Below are 27,994 nucleotides of genomic sequence, written 5' to 3' on the forward strand. Positions count from 1 at the left end.
TCAAGTGTCACAAATAGGGGGAGGGAGTCCTCAGTGATCCTCTTGGTGGTTTTTACTATCCTTTGTAGGTCTTGTGATCCAAAGCCTTGCAGCTTCTGTGCGACACAATGATGCCACAGTTTCAATGGTGCTCCTATAGAAAGATGCTAGAATGGGGGCGGGGAGCCTTGCACACCTCAGTCTCTTCAGAATGTGTAGATGCTGCTGTGCCTTCTTGACTAATGAGTAGGTGTTGGGGGTCCAGGTTAGTCTGTCTATTGTCCGCACACCAAGGATCTTTGTGTCTTCACTGTCCCCTTGGCAAGACATTGATGTACAATGGAGAGTGGTCGACCTGCAACTTCCTGAAGTCTACAATAACCTCTTTTGTTATGTTGATGTTGAGACTCGGGTGTTGTTTCCACTGAAGTTGGAAGGTGGAATTTCATACGTTCCATTACCTGCTGCTCAAAACATTTCATGATTGTTGAGGTTAATGCCAGTGGACAATAATCATTTAGGCCAATTGGACCATAACTTCATCAGGTATAGGAGCAGAATTAGGCTATTTGGCCGATCATTTCTACTCATTTTGTCATTTTGTCAACCGGATCCAATTTTCTTCTCAGCCCAATCCCTGCCTTCTCCCTGTATCCCTTCATGCCCTGAACAATCAAGAATCTATCAACCTCTGCCTTAAATATACATAAAGACTTGGCATCTGCCTGTGGCAAAGAATTCCACAGAGTCACCACACTCTGGCTAAAGATATTCCTCCTTATCTCCATTCTAAAAGGACACCCCTCTATTCTGAGGCCGTGTCCTCTGGTCTTAGACTCTCCCACCATAGGAAACATCCTCTCCATATCCACTGAAGGCCTTCCACCATTCAATAGGTTTCCATGAGGTCAGTCCTCATTCTTCTGAATTCTAGTAAACACAGGCCCAGAGCCATCAAACACTCTTCATATGATAAGCCATTCAATTGTGAATCCTGTTTGTGAAACTCCTTTGAACCTTCTCCAGTTTCAGTAATCCTTTCTAAGATAAGGGGCCCAGACCTGCTCAAAATACTCCAAGTGAGGCCTCACCAGTGCCTTATAAAGTCTCAATATTACATGCTTTTAAATTCTAGTCCTCTGGAAATGAATGCAAACAATGCATTTGCCTTCCTCACCACAGACTCAACATTTAAATTAACCTTTAAAGAATCTTGCACAAGGACTCCCAAGTCACTTTTCACCTCAGTTTTTTTGTATTTCTCCCCATTTAGAAAATAGTTAACTCTTTTATCTCCTCTTCCAAAGTGCATGACTGACACTGTATTCCATCTGCCATTTTTTTGCCCCTTCTACTAATCTGTCTGAGTCCTTCTTTAGTCTCTCTGCTTCCTCAAAACGACCTGCACCTCCATCTATCTTCATATTGCCTGCATCCTTTGCAATAAAGCCATCAATTCCATCATCCAAATCATTCACAGACAATTACCGTATCTCTTGGGCACCAAAATCATGGTGGCTGCCTTGAAGCCAGCAAGGACAGTGGACTGTTTCTGAGAGATAATAAAGATGTCCATTAAGACCTGTGTTAGCTGTGCCAGACTCTGCATTCCTGCACGATCTGTTGTCTGGTCCTGCAGCTTTGTCAGGGTCATGAGAAGCCACATCTACATTATTGCCATCTACAATGGTCTCCTCATTGTATTAATGTATTAGAAATGGTTCAGTCCATGACAAAAAGGGCACAGACAGCACAGCCTCCCAGAATTTCCTGTCCTCAGAGGTCTTAGATGACAGCAGGCAGGATGAGCTGACGTCCCTGGAGGAACTGACTGCCTCCACCTCTTCCTTTGCTGAAGTAAAGTTCCCAGAAGTGAGAGGTTACCGGCTCAGTTGAACTCGGCTCTGTGGGACTGGATGTGTACAACGTTTTGGTTCTGGCTTGCAACAGGTCAGAATGCATGAGGAAGAGCGTCGTTATCCTCATTAACAGGCAGAAAGGGGAGAGGGTGAAGATCAGGATTTGGAGACCACCTTCACTGTTGAATATAGATCCTTTTCAAAGCCTTCACTAACTGGGTAAAATTCACCCAGACCAAACCTGTTCTGTACCTGGCAGGAATGTCTTTGACAGTCTTGTGCTGCTCAGGGATACCATTGACAATGTGGGACAGATGGGTGGGTGTCTGCATGGTCAGCTTGGAGCAGAAGTATACCTTTAATAATATATCACACATGTGCATGATGGACATGCTCTCGAAAGAGGGTTTGGGGAAGGAATCAAAAATGTTATCCATCTGCTCTACATGGATATCACAATGCAGTCCAAGTCAGTGTTGAGAAATTGATTGTTCGCGCACTCTCCCTTGTCTGTGTGCTGCATAAAAAAGCTTTGTTAAATCTATCAGGAGGAAGGAAAGGGTATAAGACGGATGGTTTTGTCAGGTGTTGAAAGGATAAATGTACAAGGATTATCTTCTGCTCAGATTCATGATCAGATTGCAGATCGATCATCTGCAACTAATCTGAGTTGGCCTCGGGGACTAGTGTCAATCACAGTAAGATTAAGGCCATGCTGGCCCAACAATTCCAATATCCTCTTCATGTCAGGTCTTGCTACCTGAAGATTCTGGGTATCCAGTTTGGAGGGGCCAAAACATCTAACTAAAATTAGCTGGAAAATTAGGATAGGTCAAACAAAAATTGTTTGTGGAAATGTCATATTTTCTTGATAACTTTGAAGAACTTGGTCATCGGGTGTAATGTTCTTCTGGACATGCCGTACCTGGCACAGGTGTGGCCTGTTCCCCTAATCCTCCACTTTGGTAACTACCTTCCAGTTCATCTGGGCATCCAAAATAGAATGAGCCTGAGTCACAGTCAACATGTCCCGAGAGAATGGGAGTAAGATTGGACCCAACATTGCCCTCAATCTGAGGTCCATCTGCATCTGTCTGTGTGCAGAAGCAAAGTACATGGGTAGCATGTGTTACTTCATGCTGAGGTTCTACCTGATCAGAGGATGCGGCTGGCACTCATTACTTTGGAATATCTCAGTCAGCTAGACGTACCTGTCTACCTGCCCATCGTGGAAGAGCTGTTCACAACAAACACCTTTGACTACAAGGCAATGGTCAGCACTGAACATCATGCAGATACTGCATGACAGGGACTTAGGGGCAGTTCCCTGAGTGAATTATTCAAATCATCGGGTAGAATACCTCATCAACAGATGTTACTAGCAAACACCAAGAGGATGGATGGTGGAGATTGGTGCATTTCCAATCAGGAACTTCCTGCACAGGGAAAATATCATCCTTAGCACACTGCTGTTAGGGTGGCTGCAGTGGGAAGAGATGGTCACGCCCTCCTGAAGAGCATTAAGATGGTTAAGTCCCAGGGCCTGATAGAATCTATCCCAAGTTATTGAGAGAGGTAAAGGAGGAGACTTCTGGGGCCTTGACATAATTTCATGTAACCTCTTTAGCCAGAGGTAAGGTCCTGGGGAGGACAGGAATATAGACACTGTTGTTCCTTTGTTTAAGAAGGGAAATAGAGTTAATTCATGGAATTATACACTGGTATGTGCTAATTAGAGAAAGTCCTCATGGCTTTGTGTGGGCAGTTATTGCCTTATAAATGATTAATTTTTTTGAGAAGGTGATAAATGTGATTGATGAGGCTGATGTATAAATAGATGTTAGTGAGGCATTTGATTGATTCCCTCATGACTCATACAAAAGATTAAGATGCAACAAATCCACAGTAATTTAGTAGTTTGGATACAAAGAGTCTGGGTGGGGGTCTGTGACTAGTGGTGTTTTGTAGGTATCTGTGTTGAGACCTCTGTTGTTTGTAATGTAGAAATGGCTTGGATGGAAATGTAGATGGTAACTTTTCTGATGACAAAATATTGGCAGAGTTGCAAACGTTATACAGATATTGTGTGCAGTTTTATTTGCCCAGTTGTAGGAAGGACATGAAGGTTTTGGAGAGAGTTTAGTAAACCTTTACCAAGATGTTGCCTGGATTAGAGGGTATGAGTTATAAAGAGAGGTTGGGCAAACTTTCCTTGTTTTATCTGGAATGTCAGAGGCTGGGGGTGGGGGGGGGGGAAATACCTGACAGAAGTTTATAGAATTATGAGAGGAGTAGATAGTGTAGACAGTCAGTCTTTTTCCCAGGGTGGAAATGTCAAAAACTAGAGGCTGTAGCTTGAAGGTCAATGGGTAAAAGTTTAAAGGAGATGTCCAGGGCAAATTATTTTACAGAGTGCCAAGTGTCTGGAGTGGGCTGCCAGGGGTGGGGGTGGTATTTAAAAGGCATTCAGACAGGCAGAAGGGTCTGCAGGGAATGGAGGAATTTGGATCATGTTCAGGCAGAAGGGATGAGTTTGATTTGGTATCATGTTCAGTACAGACACTCTGAGCCTAAAGGCCTGTTTCTGTGTTGTACTGTTTTCTGTGAACATCACAATGGTCTCAACAGAGTAGATGTCAATTTGATGTCTCACTTTCTAAGAGAACATAGAACTGAAGGGTCACTGTGAGGCATCACCCACTCAAGTTGCATGAGGCAATAATTTCAATCTGAGATTTGTAAATCTTTGGCTCGTAGGGCAGTTTACCGGAGTTGAGGTTGCAATCTGACTGCCCTTGCTCCTTTTGAATGGTGAGTTAATAGAGAGATTTCATCAGCTACAGGGGTAATCTAGTTTCCTTACCTTTGGTAATGTAGCCAAGAGGCAATATACAAATAAGAAATGTGGGTCTGAGGGTAAAAGCTTCAAAGAATTAAGGAGTGGGAGGGAAAAAGATCACATGGGGATTCTCCATGTACAATTTGAAAAATAGGGCCAGAGTCAAGCAAGAGCAGCCTCATCCAGCAGGAGAACAAAGGTGACCCAAATCATTCAAACATTTCAAATGGAGATCAGGGCATTCATTCTTATCAAATCATGTTCACTCTGATGAATGTTTTCTTTCAATAAACAATTACTTCATGCAACTTTTTTCTTTCTTTCATTAACTTCTCTTCATTACATGTGAGGTCAGTTCTCAGCATTATCTGTGATACATAGAGACCTGAACATCACCTTGGAACCTTCCCAGCACCTTGTGGAATTTTCGGAGAAAAGAATTTGGATTTCAGAATTTTACTGATTTTGGAATTTCAGAGAAAGAGTACTCAACCTGTACTAACCACTAACTGGGTGAAAATATTGTCCCTCAGTTTCCTATTAAATTTCTCACTTTAATCTTATATCCTCTAAGTGCTTGATTCCTCAACCCTGGGAAATAGACTGTGGACATTCACCCTATCTATTTCCGTCATTATTTCAATCACTCTATAAGACATCACTCATTCTCCCATACTTCAATGAAAAGTGTCCCAGCTCATGAATCTCTTTCCATAACTCAGTGCCCCAGGACTTGGCAGAATCCTCATAAGTCTCCTGTGTACTATTTCCACCTAATGGCATCTTTCCTAGAGGAGAGCGACCAAAACTTCTTCAGTACTGTAACAGAACTGGGAAACCAGACATTCAAACTTCGAATTTCCCACTGATCTAGGAGATGCTCACAATGATTTTTGAATCACAAAGATCGGCTGGTGATGGGGGAACTAAATTACAACGACAGTGGAAATCTTAAAGCTGTGGGGCAGGTTGATCTATAAGTGGGGTAATGTAGGAGGTTTAATAGTCAGAAGATCAGTCCAGTCAAGTTTGTTCACATTCAGTGCTGGAAGGGAAATTGCAAATGAATGGAAGGTTTGCTTCATGGGTAAGTTTAACATGGGGAGGTAGTGGGATAAAATCCAGACTGAAATAAAATTCCATGGTGGGCAACAAGGACAAAGAGAAAGGAGAGAGGCTGATGAATAGTCTGAACTACAAGTCTCCATGGAGAGAGCAGACTGTTGATACTGGGATCAGGAACAGAAAACAATCCTGTATCCTTGAGCTGTTTAGTTTCAATGTTGGAATAAGCCACTGCCTGATGCTGTGAGCAGCTGTTCCAGTCCTCGGCATCAGAACAGGATTCACAGTCAAACAGTGTTACAGCTGGGGTTGGTTTTTGTTAACACTGGCAACTTGATGTCAGTCTCAGCCCTTGAGATCATGAGGGAATACATCAGAGAATATCAACAGTGGCTGTTGCCTTATCTGTTGGACATGTCCAGAGGGAAGCTGCAGTCTATCTGTTTCCGCATGCACAGTCAATGGCTGAGGGTTTATCTAAGTTATCAAATGTAAAACAAATCCTGGTAGCAGCCACAAACTGTGTTTTGTGTCTCTCTGAGCTCCCCATTTGCTGCAGTGGTGAGTGAACTCCTGAACCTCCTTCAATCCAAAGCTCTGACATCTGATCCATTTCAGAGTTGTTTGGGTTGCTTGATGTTTAGGACATGCAATATCATCACCAATCGAAACAACCTGAGTCAAGCTCTGTTACCTGGGACATTTATATGCATGTGTTAAATCATTTACATTCTTTGGTTTCAAATATTTTAAATTTCTTTTTATTTTTGAAAAGGTTCTCAATCAATCAGAATTTGGTTGAAGTTGAAAGCCGTCTGTGATATTGTCCTCAAGGATTGTTTCATCATTTTCTGTTTCATTTTCATTCCGATGTATGGTAAGTGATCAAATAAACTTGTATGAAAATGATGAACTCAGTTCTCTGCTGGGTGGTTGGAATGCATTGAGTATCTCAGTCAGTACATTGTAAGATGCTTTATCAGGACCACCAGCATCTGCAGTCCTCAGCCCCACAACTGGGTGCAGGGAAATCTGCTGGAGGTTCAGACAGTGATGGCCAAACATCAACAGTTCAGAACCACCAGAAACACAGCACAGGTCAGTTGAACACATACAGGTCAGATATATCACTGGAGGGCACACAGGTAAACCAGTCTAAGTGATGGAACTTCTGGAAAACATTTAATAAAATCCTGATATTTCATATCATATATCAATCCCTGATATCATAAAATCCCATGGAAGGGAAGGTATGGGGACAATTTGTGGATGCTGGAATTGGTTGGAGGTGACCAATGGCATCCACAAGGATCTGTGTTGAAGCTGCAGCTTTGCAACAAGTTCACGCAGTTAACAGGATTAAGAAACATACAATCAAGTTTCCCAGTGACACAGAGGGAGATGACAATACAAACAAAATAATAACAGCATCAAACCAGAGAGAAAAATAATAAATGCTGTGAATGAACAAATCTCTGGCAAATAGATTTATTTTCAGCCAAATAAATCATTTGTATTGGACCTAAAACAGACAGAGCAGTATAGTTGCTAAATGATTAATTGTTAGAAGCCGTGGAGGTCCAATAACCTTGTTGTCTGGTTATTAAAATGTCACAAATGGGCACAGACAATCATCAATACAATTAATGGAATGCTAGCCTTTGAATCCAAAGCACTGGAATACATGGGGTAGGAGTTAATCTCCAGCCAGGCAAAGCCCTGGTTAGACCACAGCAGGAGGGTGGAGAGCATTTTTATGCCCCGCACCACTGGAAGGATGCATTGGCTTTCAAAGTGAAAAATTACAGTAGTGTTAAATTACAAAGAGTTTATAGAAACTGGAGTTTGTTCCTTGGAAATTAGCAGCTAAGGAGAGATATGTTCTCTCAGGGAAACATACAGAAGAAATGTGGCAAAGGTTCAGAGGATATTTGCATGGGGTTGTGCGTAGGAACGTTCTAATGAGACGGAAAGGATGGTAGTGTACGAGAACCAAGGTGTACAAAGTCTGTTATAAATCTAGTCAAGAAGAAAAGAAGAGCTTATGAAAGGTTCAAAAAACTAGGTAATGATAGAGATCTAGAAGATTATAAGGCTAGCAGGAGGGAGTACAAGAATGAAATTAGGAAAGCCAGAAGGGCCATGAGAAAGCCTAGGCAGACAGGATTAAGGAAAACCCCAAGGCATTCTACAAGTATGTGAAGAGCAAGAGGATAAGACATGAGAGAATAGGACCAATCAAGTGTGACAATGGAAAAGTGTGGATGGAATCTGAGGAGATAGTAGAGGTACTTAATGAATACTTTGCTTCAGTATTCACAATGGAAAAGAATCTTGGCAATTCTAGGGATGACTTGCAGTGGACTGAAAAGCTTGAGCATGTAGATATTAGTAAAGAAGATGTGCTGGAGATTTTGGAAAGCATCAAGTTGGATATGTCACCAGGACCGGGTGGGACGTACCCCAGGCTACTGAGGAGAGTGAGGGACTAGATAGCTGAGCCTCTAGCAATGATCTTTGCATCATCAATGAGGATGGCAGAGGTTCCAGCGGCTTGAAGGGTTGTGGATGTTACTCCCTTGTTCAAGAAGGGAAGTAGAGATAGCCCATATAGACCAGTGAGTCTTACTTCAGTGGTTGGTAAATTGATGGAGAAGATCCTGAGAATAAGGATTTATGAACATTTGGATAGGTATAATATGATTAGGAATAGTCAACATGGATTTTTCAAAGGCAGGTCATGCCTTATGAGGATGGTACTTAACATATTGATGAAGGTAGAGCTGTAGATGTCGTGTATATAGATTTCAAAAAGGCATTTGCAAGGAACCCCATGCAAGGCCTATTGAGAAAGTAAGGAGGCATGGGATCTATGGAACATTGTTTTGTGTACCCAGAACTGGCTTGCTCAAAGAAAGCAAAGAGTGGTTGTAGACAGGTCATATTCTGCATGGAGGTCGGTGACCAGCGGTGTGCCTCAGGGATCTGTTCTGGGACCCCTACTCTTTGTGATTTTTATAAATGACCTGGATGAGGAAGTGGAGGGATGGGTTAGTAAATTTGCTGATGACACAAAGGTTGGGGGTGTTGTGGATAGTGTGGAGGGCTGTCAGAGTTTACAGCAAGACATTGATAGGATGCAAAAGTGTGCTGAGAAGTGGCAGATGGAGTTCAACCCAGATAACTGTGAGGTGGTTCATTTTGGTAGGTCAAATATGATGGCAGAATATAGCATTAATGGTAAGACTCTTTGCAGTGTGGAGGATCAGAGAGATCTTGGCGTCTGAGTCCATAGGACACTCAAAGCTGCTGTGCAGGTTGACTCTGTGGTTAAGAAGGTGTATGGTGTATTGGCCTTCATCAATTATGGAATTGAGTTTATGAGCCAAGAGGTAACGTTGTAGCTATATAGGACACTGGTCAGATCGCACTTGGAGTACTGTGCTCAATTCTGGTTGCCTCACTCCAGGAATGATGTGGAAGCCATGGAAAGGGTGCAGTGGATATTTACAAGGATGTTTCCTGGATTTGGAGCATACCTTATGAGACTAGCTTGAGTGAACTCCGCCTTTACTCTTTGGAGTGATGGAGGATAAGAGGTTGTCAGATAGAGGTGTACTAGATGATGAGAGGGATTGATTGTGTAGATAGTCAGAGGCTTTTTCTCAGGGCTGAAATGGCCAGCACAAGAGGGCATAGTTTTCAGGTGCTCGGAAATAGGTGCAGAGGAGATGTCAGGGTTAAGTTTTTCTCAGCCCTGTCGAAGGGTCTCAGCCCAAAACTTCGACTATACTTCTTCCTATAGATGCTGCCTGGCCTGCTGTGTTCCACCAGCATTTTATGTGTGTTGCTTGAATTTCCAGCATCTGCAGATTTCCTCATGTTTGCATTTTGGAAGTCACAGTACCTCTGTCTCTGCACTGAGTCCACCTCTTCTTCTGCCTTCTCTACTGAGAAGGCAGGAGAAGAGGCACAGTGTGGTGATAGGGGGTTTGTTAGGGGAATGCACAGGAGGTTCAGTGGGAGAGAATGAGATTCCCAGATGATATGTTGTCTCCCAGGTGCCAGGCTCTAGTATATCTCAGATCAAGTGCTCAGTATTCCTAAGTAGGAGGGTGAACAGCCCGAATTTGTGGTCCATATAGGTACCAATAACATGGATAGGACGAATGATGAAGTTCAGCATAAGGAATTCAGGGAGTTTGGTACTACTTTAAAGGGCTGGAGTTCCAGGGTTGTGTTCTCAAAATTGCTACTGAAATGCTTCAGTGTATAGAGATTAAGGAAGAGGATGTGCTGTAGTTAGGTAAGTCACTGAGACCAAATGAGATATAACCCAGGACACTGTGGGAAGGAGGAGATTGCTGAGCTGCTGGTGATGATCTTGTTATCATCAGTAGGGACGGGAGAAGTACCAGAGGACTAGAAGGTTGCAAACATTGTCCCCTTGTTCATGAAAGAGAGCAGAGATGACTCAGGAAATTATTGGCCAGTGAGTCTTACTTCACTGGTGGGTAAGTTGTTGGAGAAGATCCTGAGAGGCAGGATTTATGAGCATTTGGAGAGACGTAATCTGATAAGGGATAGTCAGCTTGGCTTTGTCAAGGTTAGGTCATGCCTCATAAACCTGATTGAATTCTTTAAGGATGTAACAAAAGACATTGATGAAAGTGGAACAGTGGATATAGTGTTTTTGGATTTCAGTGAGGCATTTGATAAAGTTTCCCATGTGAGGCTCATTCAGAAAATAATGAAGCATAGGATCCAAGGAGATCTTGCTTTGTGGGCCCAGAATTAGCTTGACCACAGAAGGAAAAGGGTGGTAGTGGATGGTTTGTATTCTGCATGGAGGACAGTGACCAGTGGTGTTCCACAGTGATCTGTTCTGGGATCCCACCTGTTCGTGATTTTTATAAATGACCTGGTTGAGGACGTTGAAAGGTAGGTTAGTAAGTTTACTGATGATACAGAAGTTGGGGGTCACGCAAAGCTGCTGTGTGGGTTGACAGTGTTGTTAACAAGGTGAATGGTCTGTTGATCTTTATCAACCATTGGATTGAATTCAAGAGCCACGAGGTAATGTTACAGCTATACAAGACCTTGGAGTACTGTGTTCAATTCTGGTCACCTCATTACAGGAAGGATATGGATTCTTTTGAGAGAGCACAGAGTGGATTTACAAGGATGTTGCCTGAATTGGGGAGTATGCCTTATGAGACTGATAGAAGTGTATACACTGATGAGAGCCATTGATTGGGTGGATAGCCAGAGGCTTTTTCATGGAGCTGAAATGGCTAACATGAGAGGGCATAGTTTTAAGGTGCTTCGAAGTAAGTATAAGGGGGATATCAGAGAGAAGTTTTCACTCTGAGGGTGGTGGGTGCATGGAATGCACTGCCAGAGAAGGTGCTGGAGGCGGATCCAGTGGCATCTTTTAAGAGATTCTAAGTTAGGTACATGGAGCTTAGAAAAATAGAGGGGTCTACAGTAGGGAAATTCTCAGCAGCTTCTAGAGAGAGTCGCATGGTTGGCAAAAAATTATGGGTCAAAGGGCATCTAATGTGCTGTGGATTAATGTGCTGTGGATTAATGTGGATTAAAGGGCATCTAATGTTTCTATGCTTCTACGTGCCATGTGCTAGTGAGGCAAGAACTCAGAGGAATATACAGTTTAATACTTGGCTAAGAAGTTTGTGTAGGAGGGAGGGCGTAAGCTTTCTGGATCATTGGGCTCTCTTCCAGGGAATCCTGGATGTTTACAGAAGGGACAGTTTGCATCTGAACTGCAGGGGGACTGATATCCTCGTGGGCGGGTTTGTTAATGCTGCATGTTGGGGTTTAAACTAGAGTTGCAAGGCGATGGGGACCAGAGTGGGGGAACAGTTAAAGGTTGTGAAGGAAGACCTTAGTAAGACCTCAGACAAAGTTCAGAATCAAAAGGTTGAGTACGTTGCGACTAGTGTCCTGAGCTGCCTATATTTCAATCTGAGACGCATCGTAGGAAAGGCAGATAATAGTGCTGAAGATCCAGTAACAGGTGTACAAACAGAGGCAATGTGTAGTGAGGAGAAGATGTTGACAGGGAAAAATTGCAGTCAACAGGATGAGCTGTAATGTAAAAGGTGGACAGAATCAAAAAGAGTGAATACAGGACTGAAGGTGTTGTATTTCGATGTGGACAATATACACAATAAGGTAGATGAACTTGCAGCACAGTTGCATATTGGTAAGTATGATGTAGACATCAGTGAATCATGGCTGAAAGATTATAGCTGGAAGCTTAATGTCCAAGCATACACATTGTGTCTAAAGGACAGGCAGGATGGTAGAGGGGGAGGCATTGCTCTTCTCGTAAAAAACAAAAGCAAGTTATTAGAAAGAGGTGGCAGAGTGTGGTGAGACACTGTGGATAGAGCTAAGAAACTGCAAGAGTGAAAAGACCCTGATGGGAGTTGTATACAGACCCCCAAACAGTAGTTAGGGTGTGGCTGACAAATTGCAACAGCAGATAGAAAACACATGCCAAAAGGGCCATGTTACAATAGTCATGGGGGACTTTGACATGCAAGTAGTTTGGGAAAATCAGGTTGGTGCTGCATTACAGGAGTGGGAATTTATAGAGTGCTATGAGATGGCTTTTTAGAGCATCTTGTGGTTAAGTCCACTAGAGGATCAGCTATTCTGGACTGGGTGTTGTGCAATTGATTACAGAGTTTCAGGTAAAAGATCCCTCGAGGGTGAGTGATCATAAAGAGAGCAAATTCAACTTGAAATATGAAGAGAAGCTAAAGTCGGATGTATTTCCGTAATAGGCCGTAAGACATAGGAGCAGAAATAGGTTGTCTGGCCTCTTGAGCCCGCTCCACCATTCACTCATGGCTGATCATTTTTTCTCCTCCTCAGTTCCACTCCCAGGACTTCTACCCTTGACCTTTGATTCTGTGTTCAATCAAGAACCTATCAATTTCTGCCTTAAATGCACCCAACAACCTGGCTCCCACAGCTGCCTGTGTTAAAAAATTCCACAAATTCACCGCCCTCTGGCTAAAGAAATTGCTCCACATCTCTGTTTTGAGCAGACACATCTCTATTCTGAGGCTGTGCCCTCTTGTCCTAGACTCTCCCACCTTGGGAAACATTTTTTACACATCTACTCTGTCTAGACATTTTAATATTAGAAAGATTTCAATGAGATCCCCCCTCATCTTTCTAAATTCCGTCGAATACAGACCCAGAGCCATCAAACATTCCTCGTATGATAACACTTTCATTCCTGGAATCATCCTTGTGAACCTAGTCTGAACCCTGTCCATTGCCAGCAAAGCCTCTTTTCTTAGATGAGGAGCCCAAAACTGTTCACGCTCAATGTGAGGCCTCACCAGTGCCTTATAAAGCCTCAGCATCACATTCCTGCTCTTGTATTCTAGACTTCTTGAAATGAATGCTAACATGGCCTTTGCCATCCGCATCACCAACTCAACCTGCAAGCTAACCTTTAGGGTGTTCTGCACAAGGACTCCCAAGTCCTTTTGCATCTCAGATTTTGGATTTTCTTCCCTTTTAGAAAGTAGTTTGCACATTTATTTATACTGCCAAAGTGCATGGCCATGCATTCTCCAACATTGTATTTCATTTGCCACTTTCCTCCCCATTCTCCTAATCTGCTGAATTCTTTCTTCTGTTTCCTGAACACTACCTGCAAAGCCAACTTTTCCATCATCTTAATCATTTATATACAGCATAAAAAGAAATGGTCCCAACACCGACCCCTGCGGAACACCACTAGTCACTGGCAGCCAACTAGAAAAGGATCCTTTTAATCCCACTCGCTGCCTTCTTCCAATCAGCCAATGCTCTAAACATGTTAGTAATTTTCCCATAATACCATGTGTGGCACCTTGTCAAAAGCCTTTTGAAAGTCCAACTATACAACATCTACTGCATCCCCTTTATCTATCCTCCTTGGAATCTCCTCAAAGAATTCCAATAGGTTCTTCAGGCAAGAATTTCCCTTAAGGAAATCACACTGACTTTTTCCTATCTTGTCCTGTGTTACCAAATACCCCATAACCTCATCCTTAACATCCTAACATCTTCCCAACCACTGAGGTCAAGCTAACTGGTCTATAGTTTTCTTTCTGCTGCTTTCCTCCTTTTTTAAATAGTGTAGTGACACTTGCAGTTTTCCAGTTCTCTGGCACCATGCCAGAGTCCAATGATTTTGAAAGATCATTGCTAATGCTTCCAAAATCTCTAACATGATCTCTTTCAGAACCTCAGGGTGCAGTTCATCTGGTCTTTATGATACTTATGTATCCTTAAGTCTTTCAGCTTTTTGAACACCTTCTCCCTTGTAACTGCAATCACTTCTCATCCTTCACACCCTTCAACATCTGCCACACTGCTAGTGTCTTTGACAGTGAAAGCTAATGCAAAATAAAATGGAGTAAAGGGAATTAAGAGGCATGAGAGAGAAGTTGGCCAGAAAGAACACTGGCAGAGATGACTGCAGAGCAACAATGGCTTGAATTTCTGGAAGAATGGTATATACATCCCAGAGAGAAAGACGTGTTCTAAAGGGAAAATTTCACAAGCATGGCTAATAAGAGAATTGAAAGCCAAAAAAAAATCCAAAGAGAGAGCATATAATAGAGCAAAAATTAGTGGGAAGTTTTTAAAAACCAACAGAAGGCAACTAAAAAAGTCATTAAGAAGGTAAAGATGGAATACAAAAGTAAGCTAGCCAATGTTATTAAAGATGATACCAAGATTTTCTTCAGATACATAAGGTACAAAAGAGAGGCAAAGTGGATATCGGACCACTGGAAATTGATGCTGGAGAGGTAGTAATGGGGGGCAAGGAAATGGCGGATGAACTGAATAATTATTTTGCATCAATCTTCACAATGGAAGACACTTGCAGTACGTCAGAAGTTCCAGGTGTCAGGAGCATGAATTGTGTTAAGTTACCATATCTGGAGAGAAGGTTCTTGGGAAACTGAAAGGTCTGAAATTAAATAAGTCACCTGGACCAGATCATGTACACCCCAGAGTTCTGAAAGACATGGCTGAAGAGATCATCTTCCAAGAATCACAAGATTCTGGAATAGCTCCAGGAGACTGGAAAATTGCGAATGTCACTCCACACTTCAAGAAGGGAGAGAGGCAGAAGAAAAGAAACTATAGGCCTGTTGGTCTGACCTCAGTAGTTGGGAAGACGTTGGAATTGATTGAGTATGAGTTATCAGGGTTCTTGGAGTCACACGATAAAACAGGCTATAATCCACATGGTTTCCTCAATGGAAAACCTTGCCTGACAAACCTGTTGGAATTCTTTGAAGAAATAACAGGTGGGATTAACAAAGGAGAATTGGTTGATGTTGTGTACTTGGATTTTCAGAAGGCTTTTGATAAGTTGCCACAAGCTGCTTAACAAGGTATGAGCCCATTGTATTACAGGAAAGATTCTAGCATGCATAAAGCAGTGGCTAATAGGCAGGGACAAAGAGTGAGAATAAAATGAGCCTTTTCTGCTTGGCTGCAGGTGACTAGTCATGTTCCACAGCTCTCAGTGTTGGGATTGATACATATTACATTATATGTCAGTGATTTGGGTTATGGAATTGATGGCTTTGTTGCAAAGTTGGCAGACGAGATGAAGACAGGTGGAAGAAGTAGAGAGGCTACAGAAGGACATATACAGAATGGACCGAGAAATGACAGATGGAAGACAGTGTAGGGAAGTGTCTGGTCATGAACGTTGTTATGTAAATGAAAGGGTAAAAAAATGTAAATGAAAGGGTTCACTGTTTTCTAAATGGAGAGAAAATACTAAAAACTGACTAAGAGACAAAGACAACAAGACTAAGGAGTCCTTGTGCAGGAGTCCTTGTGCAGGATTCCTTAAAAGCTATTTTGCAGATTGAGTAAGCGCTGAGGAAGGCAAATGCAATGTTTGCATCCATTTCAAAAAGACCAGAATATAAAAGCAAGGATGTAATATTGAAACTATAAGGAGCACTCATGAGTATTGTGATCCAGTTTTGGCCCCTTATCTTAGAGAGGGTGTGATGACACTGGGGAGGGTTCCAAGGAGTTTCACAAAAATGGTTCCTGGATTGAATGGCCGGTTAGATGAAGAGTGTTTGATGGCCTGTATTCACTAGAATTCTGAAAAAATGAGGTTTGATCTCATTGAAACCTATTGATAAAAGCCTTGATAAAGTGGATGTGGAGATGATGTCTCCTATGGCAAGACAGTCTAAGACCAGAGGGCATGACCTTAGAATAGAGGGGAGTTCTTTTAGAACAGAGATCAGGAGGAATTTATTTAGCTAGACTGTGGTGAACCTGTGGAACTCTTTACCATTTACAGCTGTGGAGTCCAACTTTTTATGTATACTTAAGGCAGAGGTTGATAGTTTCTTGATTGGTTAAGGTATGAAGGGATAATGGGAGAATTGGGGCTGAGAGGAAAATTGGATCAGCCACAAGAAAATGATGGTGCAGACACGATGGACCAAATGGCCTACTTCTGCTCCTGTATCTTATTGTCTTATTCTCTTATATCTCATCTGTCCCTGATGATTTTTTTCGACTTTGAAACTCTTCAAAGGATCCATCATCCCTCCTTCCAGATCTTAAAATGCCTTGTACATTGGCATGCCCAAACTGTTCTCACTATGTTCCCTATCCTTCTCACTGGTGATTATGATGCAACGTATTCATTCTGTTCTCACCCACATCCTCTGACTCCAAGCACAAATACACTAATCTTGAGTGGTTGCATGCACTCCCTCATTTCTGTATTTTAATGTAAGTATAAAAGGTCTCAGGTCTCTTTATTCCTACTTGCCAATGACATTTCATGGTCTCTTTTGGTCTTCCTGATCCCATGCTGAGTTCTCTCTTGCTACCTCTATTCTTAGAGTCCCAGTCTGGCTTTAGCTTCCTAAATTGGTCCTTTCCAGATGAGAAAGGTTTGTTACAGGTTGATTATTGGCCATGTTCCTGTGCCTGAGAGAGTATTAAAGCAGCAGGGCCCAGGTTCAAGAGAGAGGAACAACTTGCTGTTTTGGCTGATTTAAGCATGGGCTAGATTGAAAAGATCAAAGTACTGAGGCCAGAGGAAAGGGACAGCCCAGTGTTCAGCTCATTGCTCCGTGAGCTTCGAATGTTATTTGCTCACTTTTATTGTTTTTGTGATTTATTTTGTTTTCTGTACATTGGGTGTTTGATGGTCTTTTTTTAATGTGTTTTGTTGGGTTTCTTTGTTTTGTGACTGCCTGTAAGGAGACAATCTCAAAGTTGCATATTCCATACATATTTTGAAAATAAATGTACTTTGAACTTTAGAAATATTAACTAAGCTTATTTTCTTTTTGACTGAACTCATAATGCTCTGTCATCCAGGGTTCCATAACCCTGCCATCCTTGTCCTTTCTACTGACCTGAACGTGCCAGTCCTGAGCTCTGATCATCTGGTCTTTAAACAACTCCCACGTCAGATGTGGACTTGTCCAATAACAGCTGCTCGCAATTAACTTCCCCTAGCTCCTGTCCAATAATGTCAGAATTTGCCCGCATCTAAGTTTATACTTTCCCACAAGGTCCAGACTCATAACACTGGACAACAAATGTTTTCAAAAGTGTTGCTTCCTCAGAATTTTTTTTTGTTTAAGATAGACTGCTTGAAGATAAAGACAAATATAATTTCAGACTATTTGTATCGCTTAGGAATCTGGAGAAACAGCAAATTAACTTTTATTGAATATAATGTGTTTAATTGCATAATGGTGCTGATGCTTTAATAGTTCAACTAAGTTAAAAATATTTTGTTAATGACTTTCATTTGTACTCAGTGTCTGAGGCTTCTCAGTTAAGCATCCCACAATAGTCTGCCAGCATTGATGATCCCAGTTGCCATGATACCACTTGTCCTTGGTCGCAATGTCCTCGTGAAACCTTTCACCATATTCATCACTGACTGCACCAAGATCAGCAGGGAAGAAGTCCAAGTGTGAATGCAGAAAATGAATTTTCAATGACATGTTACACTTCATGTTTTTGTATGCTTTAAGCATGTTGTCAAGCAGCTCAGTGTAGTTTGGTACTTAGTGACAGCAAACCCCATCCTTCCAATCTTGAACCAAGTAGCTCTGCTTCAGATTTTGACAAATCTGAGTCCCCAACCAGGTCATTTAATTCTGGCTGTTTTTATCAGATGAGGATAACCAGGCATGAATAACACTCACTATGCTATTGCTTGAAGAACATGTGCATCAACATGTGTCCAAACAGCACCTGTAAATGTGAACAGCTTTGATAGCCTGTCCTCCAGCATCTAACCTGACTAAGCATGCCCAGGCATGCCGAAAACAACATTTGCATAGCACCTACACTGAGGTGTAGGTGTAGGCCAGGCATGCTTGGACTGAGCAAATCAGCTTGCTTTGTGGGCATTATACTAGAAGATTTAAAATATGATGGGAAATCATAAAAACTATGTTATATCTACAAAATGGATTGTGATAGGAAAATTCTACGGTGATTTTCATGATCAGCAGCCCAAAGTCCATAAAATACACCCAAAAGTGTTCAGGAAGCAAAATCTTTGTTGTCCAGTGCAATTATTTATAACTTAAAATGTAAATAGTTGTGATCGCAAATGCCAAAATAGTCTCCTATAAAATACCGGTCACCTGTCTGGACTCATGTCCCAAGACAGCGTTCAGTATGGTCCCTCCTCTACTGGGGTAAGTCACGAACTGTTTCAAGAAACCCTCCTGAATTCAGTGAAAAAACACAGTGATCTCTGTGAGTCTCAATGTCCATCATTTAATGACAGCATTATAATGGCTCAGATACATTGACATCACAATGGCGTCACAGTGTCAGCTCACATATGAGGCAGAAGTTTATTGTTACTGGATTCACATCCTCAAGCCTCAACCCAGCATCATCATGAGAATAGGAGGGGTTTCAGTGAGAGGCTCACCATCACCCTGTGAGGGCAGGCAGATGAGGAATAACAGTGCCTTTACCAGGACCTAGTGCTGAGCAACTCTGAAAGCTCACTCTCAGAGACCTCCACTTTTGGTTGAGACATTAAGCCAAGGTCCCTTTTATGCTTATCGGGAAGATAGAAGTGATCCCTTGGTGTTATTTCCATAAGAGAAAAGGAGTTCTTGTCAGTTTTGGAAGAATTAATTCTGTGAACCAGCATCACTAAAACAGCCTGTCTGGTTTCCATCCCATACTGTTTGTTCAGTCTTTCTCAGTTCAGACTGGATATCTCATTCCCTCTAGCACCGACTGCACTGAAAGTACTTCACTGTTTGAGACTTGCTCCTGGACCAGAGTGGGGTGAAAGGTTCAGGGATACTGGAAGTTCTAGTTGAAAAATAAATCACTGTGCCCCCCCCCAATGAATAAACTGAATTTTAGATATTTTTGTGCGGCATCATTGAACAGATATTAAGGACAAGAGACACAGTCTGAAATGCAGCAATTTGCAACTTAAGTCTCTGATATCAGACAAAAAGCAACTGGTGACATTGAGCATTATGTATGCATCAGATGACCACATGAGCATCAATGTTCCCTCCAAGAAAAAGCATTGTTTCCTCGAATGTACCCCATCACAACATTGATATCAGCTATAACTCCCTCTTGCGAAAGTAATGGGAAAAATTACTTGACAAAGTGTGGAATGGAGCTAGTAACCAATTGCACCCACCCAGCCCTGTGAGGGCTAACTTCTGGACCCAATTATCAGTGGTAGATGAGGCAGAGACAGAATAGACTGTAGTTGGGTGATTCAGTGAGTTTCCAGTGAAATTTTTGGACAGCTCCATAACCAGTTGTCATGGATATCGAGAATCAAACCATGGACCATGTGGGATGTCTGGCTGCAGTGTCGTGCACTCCTCAAGGTGTGGCCATTGGAACACCAGAAGATGCAGCCAGTGCAGAATATTGACAGCAAGTGTCCAGGATAGATTAGACTGCAGGGAATAATTCAGGTCTGGAATAACAGGTCAGCATGTTGTTATCTCACATCGGAGGCCATGCAGTGTCGGTTGGTTCAGTCACGTAGACAAGTTAGCAAGTCTGGGCAGAGGGTGGTACATTTCCTGCCCTCTGGAGATAAGTGGAATAGTTTGCTTGTTTGTAAAAACAGGTAGCTGTTATGGTCATTTATCTGATTAATTGTTGCATGTTTACACATTTAAATTTACTTTTAATTGCAGGCCTTTCCAAAACGGCAATTGTTAGTATCGCCTTGTCAATCGTGCTGCCATTTGTGATCATTTTAATTCTGATGTATTGGTTCCTAAAGAAGAGTTTGGATAAAGGTATCTGTCAAATGTATTTTTACACTTGTGTATCAACTTCAGTCACATCTCCAAGAAATTTTAGACTCACTTTAACAAAAACAAGATGTAAATGGAAAAAAATGGATGTTGCAATCGAGCTTACATGCACCATTTGCACTGGCAGCTCATTCCACACTCTTGTGACCCGCTGAGTGAAAAAGTTTCTCATCATGTTCCCCTTAAACATTTCACCTTTCACCCTTAACCCATGACCTCTGGTTGTAGTCCCACCCAACCTCTGTGGAAAAAGTCTGCTTCCATTTACCCTCTCTATACCCCTTATAATTTTGTAAACCTCTATCAAATCTCCTCTCAATCTTCCACATTCCAAGGAATAAAGTCCTAACCTATTCAATCTTTCCTTATATTTTAAGTCCTACAGACCTGGCAACATCCTTGTAAATTATCTCCGTACTCTTTCAACCTTATTTATATCTTTCCTGTAGGTAGGAGACCAAAACTGCCTACAATACTCCAAATTAGTCCTCACCAATGTCTTATACAACTTCAATATAACGTCCCTTCTCCTATACTCTGATTTATGAAGGCCGAAGTGTCAAATGGTTTATTTCCAACCTTATCTACATGTGACATCACTTTCAATGAATGTTTGACCTGTATTCCCAGATCCCTTTCCTCTAAAGCACTCTTCAGTGGCCTGCAATTCATTGTGTAACACCTACCCTGGTTGGTCCTTCCGAATTGCAACACCTCACACTTGACTACAATAAGTTCCATCTGCCATTTTTCAGCCCATTTTTCCAATTGGTCCAGGTCCTGCTGCAAGCTTTGGTCATCTTTCTTGCTGCCCACTCCACACACAATCTTGGGTATCTGCAAATTTGCTGGTCCGGTTAACTACACGATCATCCAGATCATTGATATTGATGGCAAGCAACAATGGATCCTGCAGCACTCCACCAGTTACAGGTCTTCAGTCTTAGAGGCAACCCTCTACTACCACTCTCTGCCTTTTCCCACAAAGCCATTGTCTAATCCAATTTACTACCTCATCTTGAATGCCAGGCAACTGAGTCATTATGACTAAACTCCCATATGAGACCTTGTCAAGTGCCCTGCCAAAGTCCATTATTGACAACATCCACTGCCTTGCCTTCATCAGCTTTCCTGGCAACTTCCTCAAAAACTCCATAAGATTCATTAGACATGACCTACCATGCACAAAGACATTCTGACTATCTCTAATCAGTCACTGTCTTTCCAAATACTTGTATATCCAATCCCTTAAAATACCTTCCAATAACTTTCCCACAACTGCCACAAGACTCAATGGCCTAAGATTTTGTGGTTTATTTTTAGATCTTTTCTTGAACAGCAGAAAAACATTGGCAATCCTCCAATCCTCTGATACCTCACCTGATGCTAAGGATGATTTAAATATCTCTGCTAGGCCGCCAGCAATTTTTGCACTTGCCTCCTACAGGGTCCGAAGAAAGACATTGTCAGGCCCTGGGGATTTATACATCCTGACTGTTTCAAGATAGCAGACACCTCCTCCTCTGTTATCAGTATAGGTCCTTGACTTCATCACTGTATTGCTTCATGTGTATAGATTCTGCGTCTGTCTCCTGAGTAAGTAGAATGTAAAGAAATTCATTTTAAAATCAACCCATCTCTTTTGGCTCGAAGCATAGATTACCATACTGGTCTTCCAGAGGACCAAATTTTGTCCCCAGTAATCCTTTTGCAAGAAAGCTTGTGGACTGCAGAACATGGGGAGGTGAAATATAAAGTCAGAGTGTTCTGAAAGAACAGATGGGCAATTTAATATTGAGCCATTGTGCGTGAGTTAATGTGGGTAACATTTTGGATGAGCAGGTGAGGGCATTAGATACAAGGCATGATAGGAGAGAATGTAAATGGTCAGATCAGAGATAACAAATGGAAGACTGTTTAACTTTCCGGTTGAGGAACTGCAGTGGTAATATGGCCATGTGGTTCTGGGAGTTCCTGATGTTGGGTCAGTCACAAAACCATTGGGTTTTACTGTCACAGCTCTGAACTTGCATAGTGCTGCTAACAATTACTGACCCTCATCTTTCAGGGATCTCAACTGCCCCAACAGCATCCACTGATTCTGCTGGTGCTGATTTTTCTTTCGTCCCCCTCCCCCCACACCCTCTGTTGAATCAACTGACCCTCTGTTTTAGTTTTGTCATTTAAGTGAGTGTGGCGTAGATTTCCCAGACTTGTATGTGGACCCTGGGATGATCTGGTGGCAATCTCCACCAGTACGATGGGGAATATGGAGCTATGCCATGGGTTAAACAGGACCCATTGAATGTCCTGAGGAGCTAAATGTCAACTCCCGTGCCAACGTTCTGCATTGCTGTAATAAAAACTGACTGAGCTGGGATGTTCTCCAGGTCAGGCAGCATCTATGGAGGGCAGTGTTTCTAATTGATAAGCTTTAGTAATTGATAAGTTTAAACTTGGAAATTTTAAAAATAAGAAAATGTTTTCATTGCAGGAGAAGGTGAGAGGAACCAACGGAATGAAAGGAAAGTGCGTGGTAAGTGGAGATCAAAAGAATATTTGTGTGTTGGTCAAATAACAGTTGGTAATTGTAGCCCCAGTAACAGAGTGTCATCTGTGACTCTCAGAGTTCATCATTTAATTACAATATTATAATGGTCCATACACAGAGATGCCACAGTGTCTGCTCATGGATATGCCAACAGTTTATTGTCACTGGGTTAGTATCTAGGAATCCTGTCCAGCATCACCATGAGAACAACAGAGGTTTCAGTGGGAGGCTTACTAACCATAAGACCGTAAGATATAGGAGCAGAAGTAGGCTATTCAGCCCATCGAGTCTGCTCCACCATTCAATCATGGGCTGATCCAATACTTCCAGTCATTCCACTCCCCTGCCTTCACCCCATGTCCTCTGATGCCCTGGCTAATCAAGAACCTATCTATCTCTGCCTTAAATGCACCCAATGACTTGACTTCCATAGCCACTTGTGGCAACAAATACCACAGATTTACCATCCTCTGACTAAAGTAATTTCTCTGCATCTCAGTTCTAAATGGATGTTCTTCAATCCTGAAGTTGCGCATAATTGTCCTAGAATCCCGTACCATGGGGAGTAACTTTCCCATATCTAATCTGTTCAGGCCTTTGAACATTTGAAATGTTTCTATGAGATCCCCCCCTCATTCTCCTGAACTCCAGGGAATACAGTTCAAGAGCTGCCAGATATCCCTCATACAGTTACATTCTCATTCCTGGAATCATTCTCGTGAATCTTCTCTGAACCGTCTCCAATGTCAATATATCCTTTCTAAAATAAGGAGTCCAAAACTGCACACAATACTCCAAGTGTGGTCTCACGAGTGTCTTATAGAGCCTCAACATCACATCTCTACTCTTATATTCTTTACCTCTAGAAATGAATGCCAACATTGCATTCACCTTCTTCACCACCGACTCAACCTGGGGTTAACCTTTAGGGTATCTTGCACAAGGACTCCCAAGTCCCTTTGCATCTCTGCATTTTGAACTCTCTTTCCATGTAAATAATAGTCTGCCCATTTATTTCTTCCACCAAAATGCATGACCATAAACTTTCCAACATTGTATTTCATTTGCCACTTCTTTGCCCATTCCCCAAAACTATCTAAATCTTTCTGCAACTTCTCTGTCTCCTCAACACTACCAGCTCCTGCACCTATCTTTCTATCATAGGCAAATCTAGCCACAGATCTATTAATACTGTAGTCCAAATCATTGACATACATCGTAAAGAGCAGCAGCCCGAACACCACCCTCTGTGGAGCTCTACTGATAACTGGTAACCAGCCAGAATAGGATCCTTTTATTCCCACTCTCTGTTTTCTGCTGACCAGCCAATTCTCCACACACGCTAGTAACTTCTCTGTGATTCCATGGGCTCTTAACTTGCTAAGCAGCCTTATGTGCAGCACCTTGTCAAAGGCCTTCTGAAAATCCAAGTATATTATGTCTACTGCATTTCATTTGTCTACTCTGCTTATAATTTCCTCAAAGAAATGTAGTAGGTTTGTCAGGCAGGATTTTCCTTTCAGGAAACCATGCTGGCTTTGGACTGTCTTGTCATGTGCTTCAAGGTACTCCATAATCTCATCCCTAACAATCGACTCCAACAACTTCCCAACTACTGATGTCAGGCTTAACAGGTCTATAGTTTCCTTTCTGCTGCCTCGCACCCTTCTTAAATAGCGGAGTAACATTTGCAATTTTCTAGTCATCCGGTAGAATGCCAGAATCTATTGATTCTTGAAAGATCATCGTTAATGCCTCTGCAATCTCTCCAGCTACTTCCTTCAGAACTCAAAGGTGCATTCCATCAGGTCCAGGAGATTTATCCACCCTCGGACCATTAAGCTTCCTGAGCACTTTCTCAGTCGTAATTTTCATGGCACAAACTTCAGTTCCCCGGCACCTTTGAAAGTCCAGTATACCACAGCCATCCTCCACTGTGAAGACTGATGAAAACTACACATTCATTTCCTCTGCCATCTGTGCATCTCTCGTTACAAATTCTTCAGCATCATTTTGTATTGGTCCTGTATCTTACTTCGACACTCATTTATACTTTATTTACTTAAAAAATCTTTTAGTATCTTCCAGCTGGTAGCGTAGTGACATCAGCACTGGACTGCGGAGTGGAAGTTTCAAAGTTCAAAACCAGCCGTCTCCCCCCACTCTTTCCATCCATTCAGGGTTAAGAACTGGTGATCTCTTTGGAAAAAAACAATCACCCAGCAGAAAGCAATGGCAAACCACTGCTGTAACTTTCCTCGTAGGCGAATTCCAACTACTTCAGTAAAGCGGCATGGGAGAAAGTTTTTCCACTAACCGGAAAAATTCTGGATGCGACCTACATTATGATTATTATCTTTTTTCATATTAGTCACCAGCTTCCTCTCATGGTTCATCTTTTCCTTCTGAATGACTTTCTTAATTTCCTTCTGCAAGTACTTAAATGCTCTTCAATCCTTTATCTTCCTACTAACTCTGTCTTCCTTGTATGCCCTCTCTTTTGCACTTACTTTGGCTCTGACTTCACTTGTCAGCCACCGTAATGTCCTTCTTCCCTTTGAAATTTACTCTTATTTGGAATATATCTGTCTTGCAATTCCCTCATTTTTCACTGAAACTCCAGCCATTGCTGCTCTCCTGTCCTTCCTGCAAATGTCCCTTTCTAGTCAACTTCGGCCAGTTCCCCTCTCACGCCATTGTAATTTCCTTTATTCCACTGAAATCACTCACATTCTCAAAACCAGTGTGGAGGAAGTGTAGCACATTGAGAGATCTCCACTTTTGGATGAGACATTAAACCAGTGACGTAGGTTCTGTTTCTCACATGGAGATCTTCACTGAGCCCCCTGCTGAATGGAGTTGGCTGAATTTTTCAGTTCCTGTGTGACATCACTGAAAGGATATGAATAATGTAAAGAGCTGTCAGACACACTCCTGTTCCTGGTACGATGCAACATCAGACCCTGATATCTGAAATAAAGTAACTGGTGACAATAAGTCTGATGTGCAGGTGTCAGTCAGCTGTCTGGGCATCAACCTGCCCTTCACAAGGAGAATTTCTCTCCTCGAATGTGTCCCTGACCAGATTGTGGATATCAACCAGAGCTCCTCTAGCTAAGTGCATGGGAGAACTTTTGTAACAAAGTGCGGAATGGTTCTAATAAGCATTTACCCCCATTGAGGGGTTAATGTCTAACCCCATTTGGTAACTGTGCAGAGGCTGATGTGATTGAGATTGAGAGCTTCAGTGAATTTCCTGTGAAATTGTGAGGACAACTCCATAACCAATTGTGGATGTTGGGAGAGTCAAATCCCGGATCATGTGGGTGCAGGTCACAGTGTAGTGACTCCTAAAGGAGTGGCCATTGAAACACCAGAATGAGCAGCTGGTGCAGAATATTGGCAGGACGACACCTGGAAAGATTGGACTGGAGATTTCTGAAGACAACTGATCAGGCCTCGTGAAATGTCTATTGCAGGTTGGAATAACAGTTAAACATCTTGTTTACTCACTTAGAGGACATGCAGTCAATCGATTTAAAGTCAGTAAGACAGGGCAGAGGTTGGCACATGCCCGTCCCTGCAGGATGAAAGTGGAAAAGTTTGGGTGTTTGCAACATTGTGCAGCTGTTATTGTCATTTCTCTGGTGAATTGTTACATCTTTTTTTTTCCTTGCAGGATGTTCCTTCAAGGCCATTTTAATTGCTGCCTTGTGGTTTGTTTTCCTGATGTTGCCACTTACAAATGTTATACGTGTGCTGTACGTAATCTGCAGGAATCCTAATGAAGGTATGTGATTTTGTGTGATTTACGTTAGTGTAAAAGCTCCAGTCATCTCTCTTTTTATAACAATTTTTAACAAATACATTAATGAACTAAAAAACTTAAAAATCAACCCCCTTCCCCCACAGACCCCACCCACCCCTCTGACACACTGTGACCTGCGGGATGAAACTGCATCATTTTTCACCCAGTTGTGAAGTGTTGGTCACAGTGCTACCGTCTCTTACCTGACCCCAGAGGGATCTTTAGAAGAAGATGGCTTGAGATGAAGCGGTCTCAGCTGACTGGTGTTTGACACATGGTGTTGTTCAACTTCAAAATCCTGCCTGATGAACCTATTGGAATTCTTTGAGGAGATTACAAGTAGGATGGATAAAAGAGATGCAGTGGATGTTGTATGTTTGGACTTTCAGAAGGTCTTTGACAAGGTGCAACACATGAGGTTGTTTCTGAAGTTAAGAGCCCATGGTATTACAGGGAAGTTAATAACATGGTCAGTGTATTGTCTGATTGGTAGGAGACAGAGAGTGGGAATAAAAGGATCCTTTTATGGTTGGCTGCCAGTGACTAGTGGTGTTCTGCAGGGACTGGTGTTGGGACCACTTCTTTATATGCTGTATATAAATGATTTAGATGAAGGAAAAGTTGGCTTTGTTGCCAAGGTTGCAGAAGATACGAAGATTGGTGGAGGGGCAGGTAGTGTTGAGGAAACAGGTAGGATGCAGAAGGACTTGGACTGATTAGGAGAATGGGCAAGAAAGTGGCAAATGAAACACAATGTTGGAAAATGCATGGTCATGTACTTTGGTGGTAGAAATAAATGTGTGGACTATTTTATAAAAAAGGAGAAAATGCAAAAACCTGAGATACAAAGGGACTCGGGAGTTCTTGTGCAGAACACCCTAATGGTTAACTTGCAGGTTGAGTCAGTGGTGAGGAAGGTGAGGAATGTTAGCAGTCACTTCAAGAGGTCCAGAATACAAGAGCAGAGATGTGATACTGAGGCTTTATAAGGCACTAGTGAGACCTTGAGTGTTGTGAACAGTTTTCGGCTCTTCATCTTAGAAAAGGTGTGCTGGCATTTGAGAGGTTCCAGAGGAGGTTCACAAGGATGATTCCAGGAATGAAAGGGTTATCATACGAGGAATGTTTGATGGCTCTGGGTCTATACTCGCTGGAATTCAGAATGATGGGGAGATCTCATTGAAACCTTTTGAATATTGAAAGGCCTAGACAGAGTAGAGGTGGAAAGGATGTTCCCCATGGTGGGAGGGTCTGGAACAAGAGGGCACAGCCTCAGAATAGAGGGGTGCCCTTTCTAAACAGAAATGTGGAGAAATTTCTTCAGCCAGAGGGTGGTGAATTTGTGGAATTTGTTGCAGCTGTGGAGGTCAAGTCATTGAGTGTATTTACAGCAGAGATTGATAGGTTCTTGATTGGATATGGCATCAAAGGTTACAGGGAGAAGGCCGGGAACTGGGGTTGAGGAGGAGAAAAAAAAGATCAGCCATGACTCAATGGGCCATATGGCCTAATTCTGCT

At 42.3% G+C, this 27,994-nt stretch overlaps 1 protein-coding gene across 3 annotated transcripts in view; it reads left to right on the top strand.

Moving 5' to 3' along the window:
* LOC132394514 (uncharacterized) overlaps positions 1-27,994 on the top strand; it is a 171,881-nt gene that overhangs the window by 88,944 nt on the left and 54,943 nt on the right. For all 3 annotated transcript variants that reach the window (XM_059970780.1, XM_059970781.1, XM_059970782.1), the window contains 4 exons: positions 6,518-6,619; positions 19,995-20,099; positions 22,612-22,653; positions 26,348-26,458. In XM_059970780.1, the coding sequence (XP_059826763.1) occupies positions 6,518-6,619; positions 19,995-20,099; positions 22,612-22,653; positions 26,348-26,458 (360 nt within the window). The remainder of the gene's footprint in view (positions 1-6,517; positions 6,620-19,994; positions 20,100-22,611; positions 22,654-26,347; positions 26,459-27,994) is intronic.

The sequence above is a fragment of the Hypanus sabinus genome, chromosome 5 (assembly GCF_030144855.1).
Source record: "Hypanus sabinus isolate sHypSab1 chromosome 5, sHypSab1.hap1, whole genome shotgun sequence".
NCBI lineage: Eukaryota > Metazoa > Chordata > Chondrichthyes > Myliobatiformes > Dasyatidae > Hypanus > Hypanus sabinus.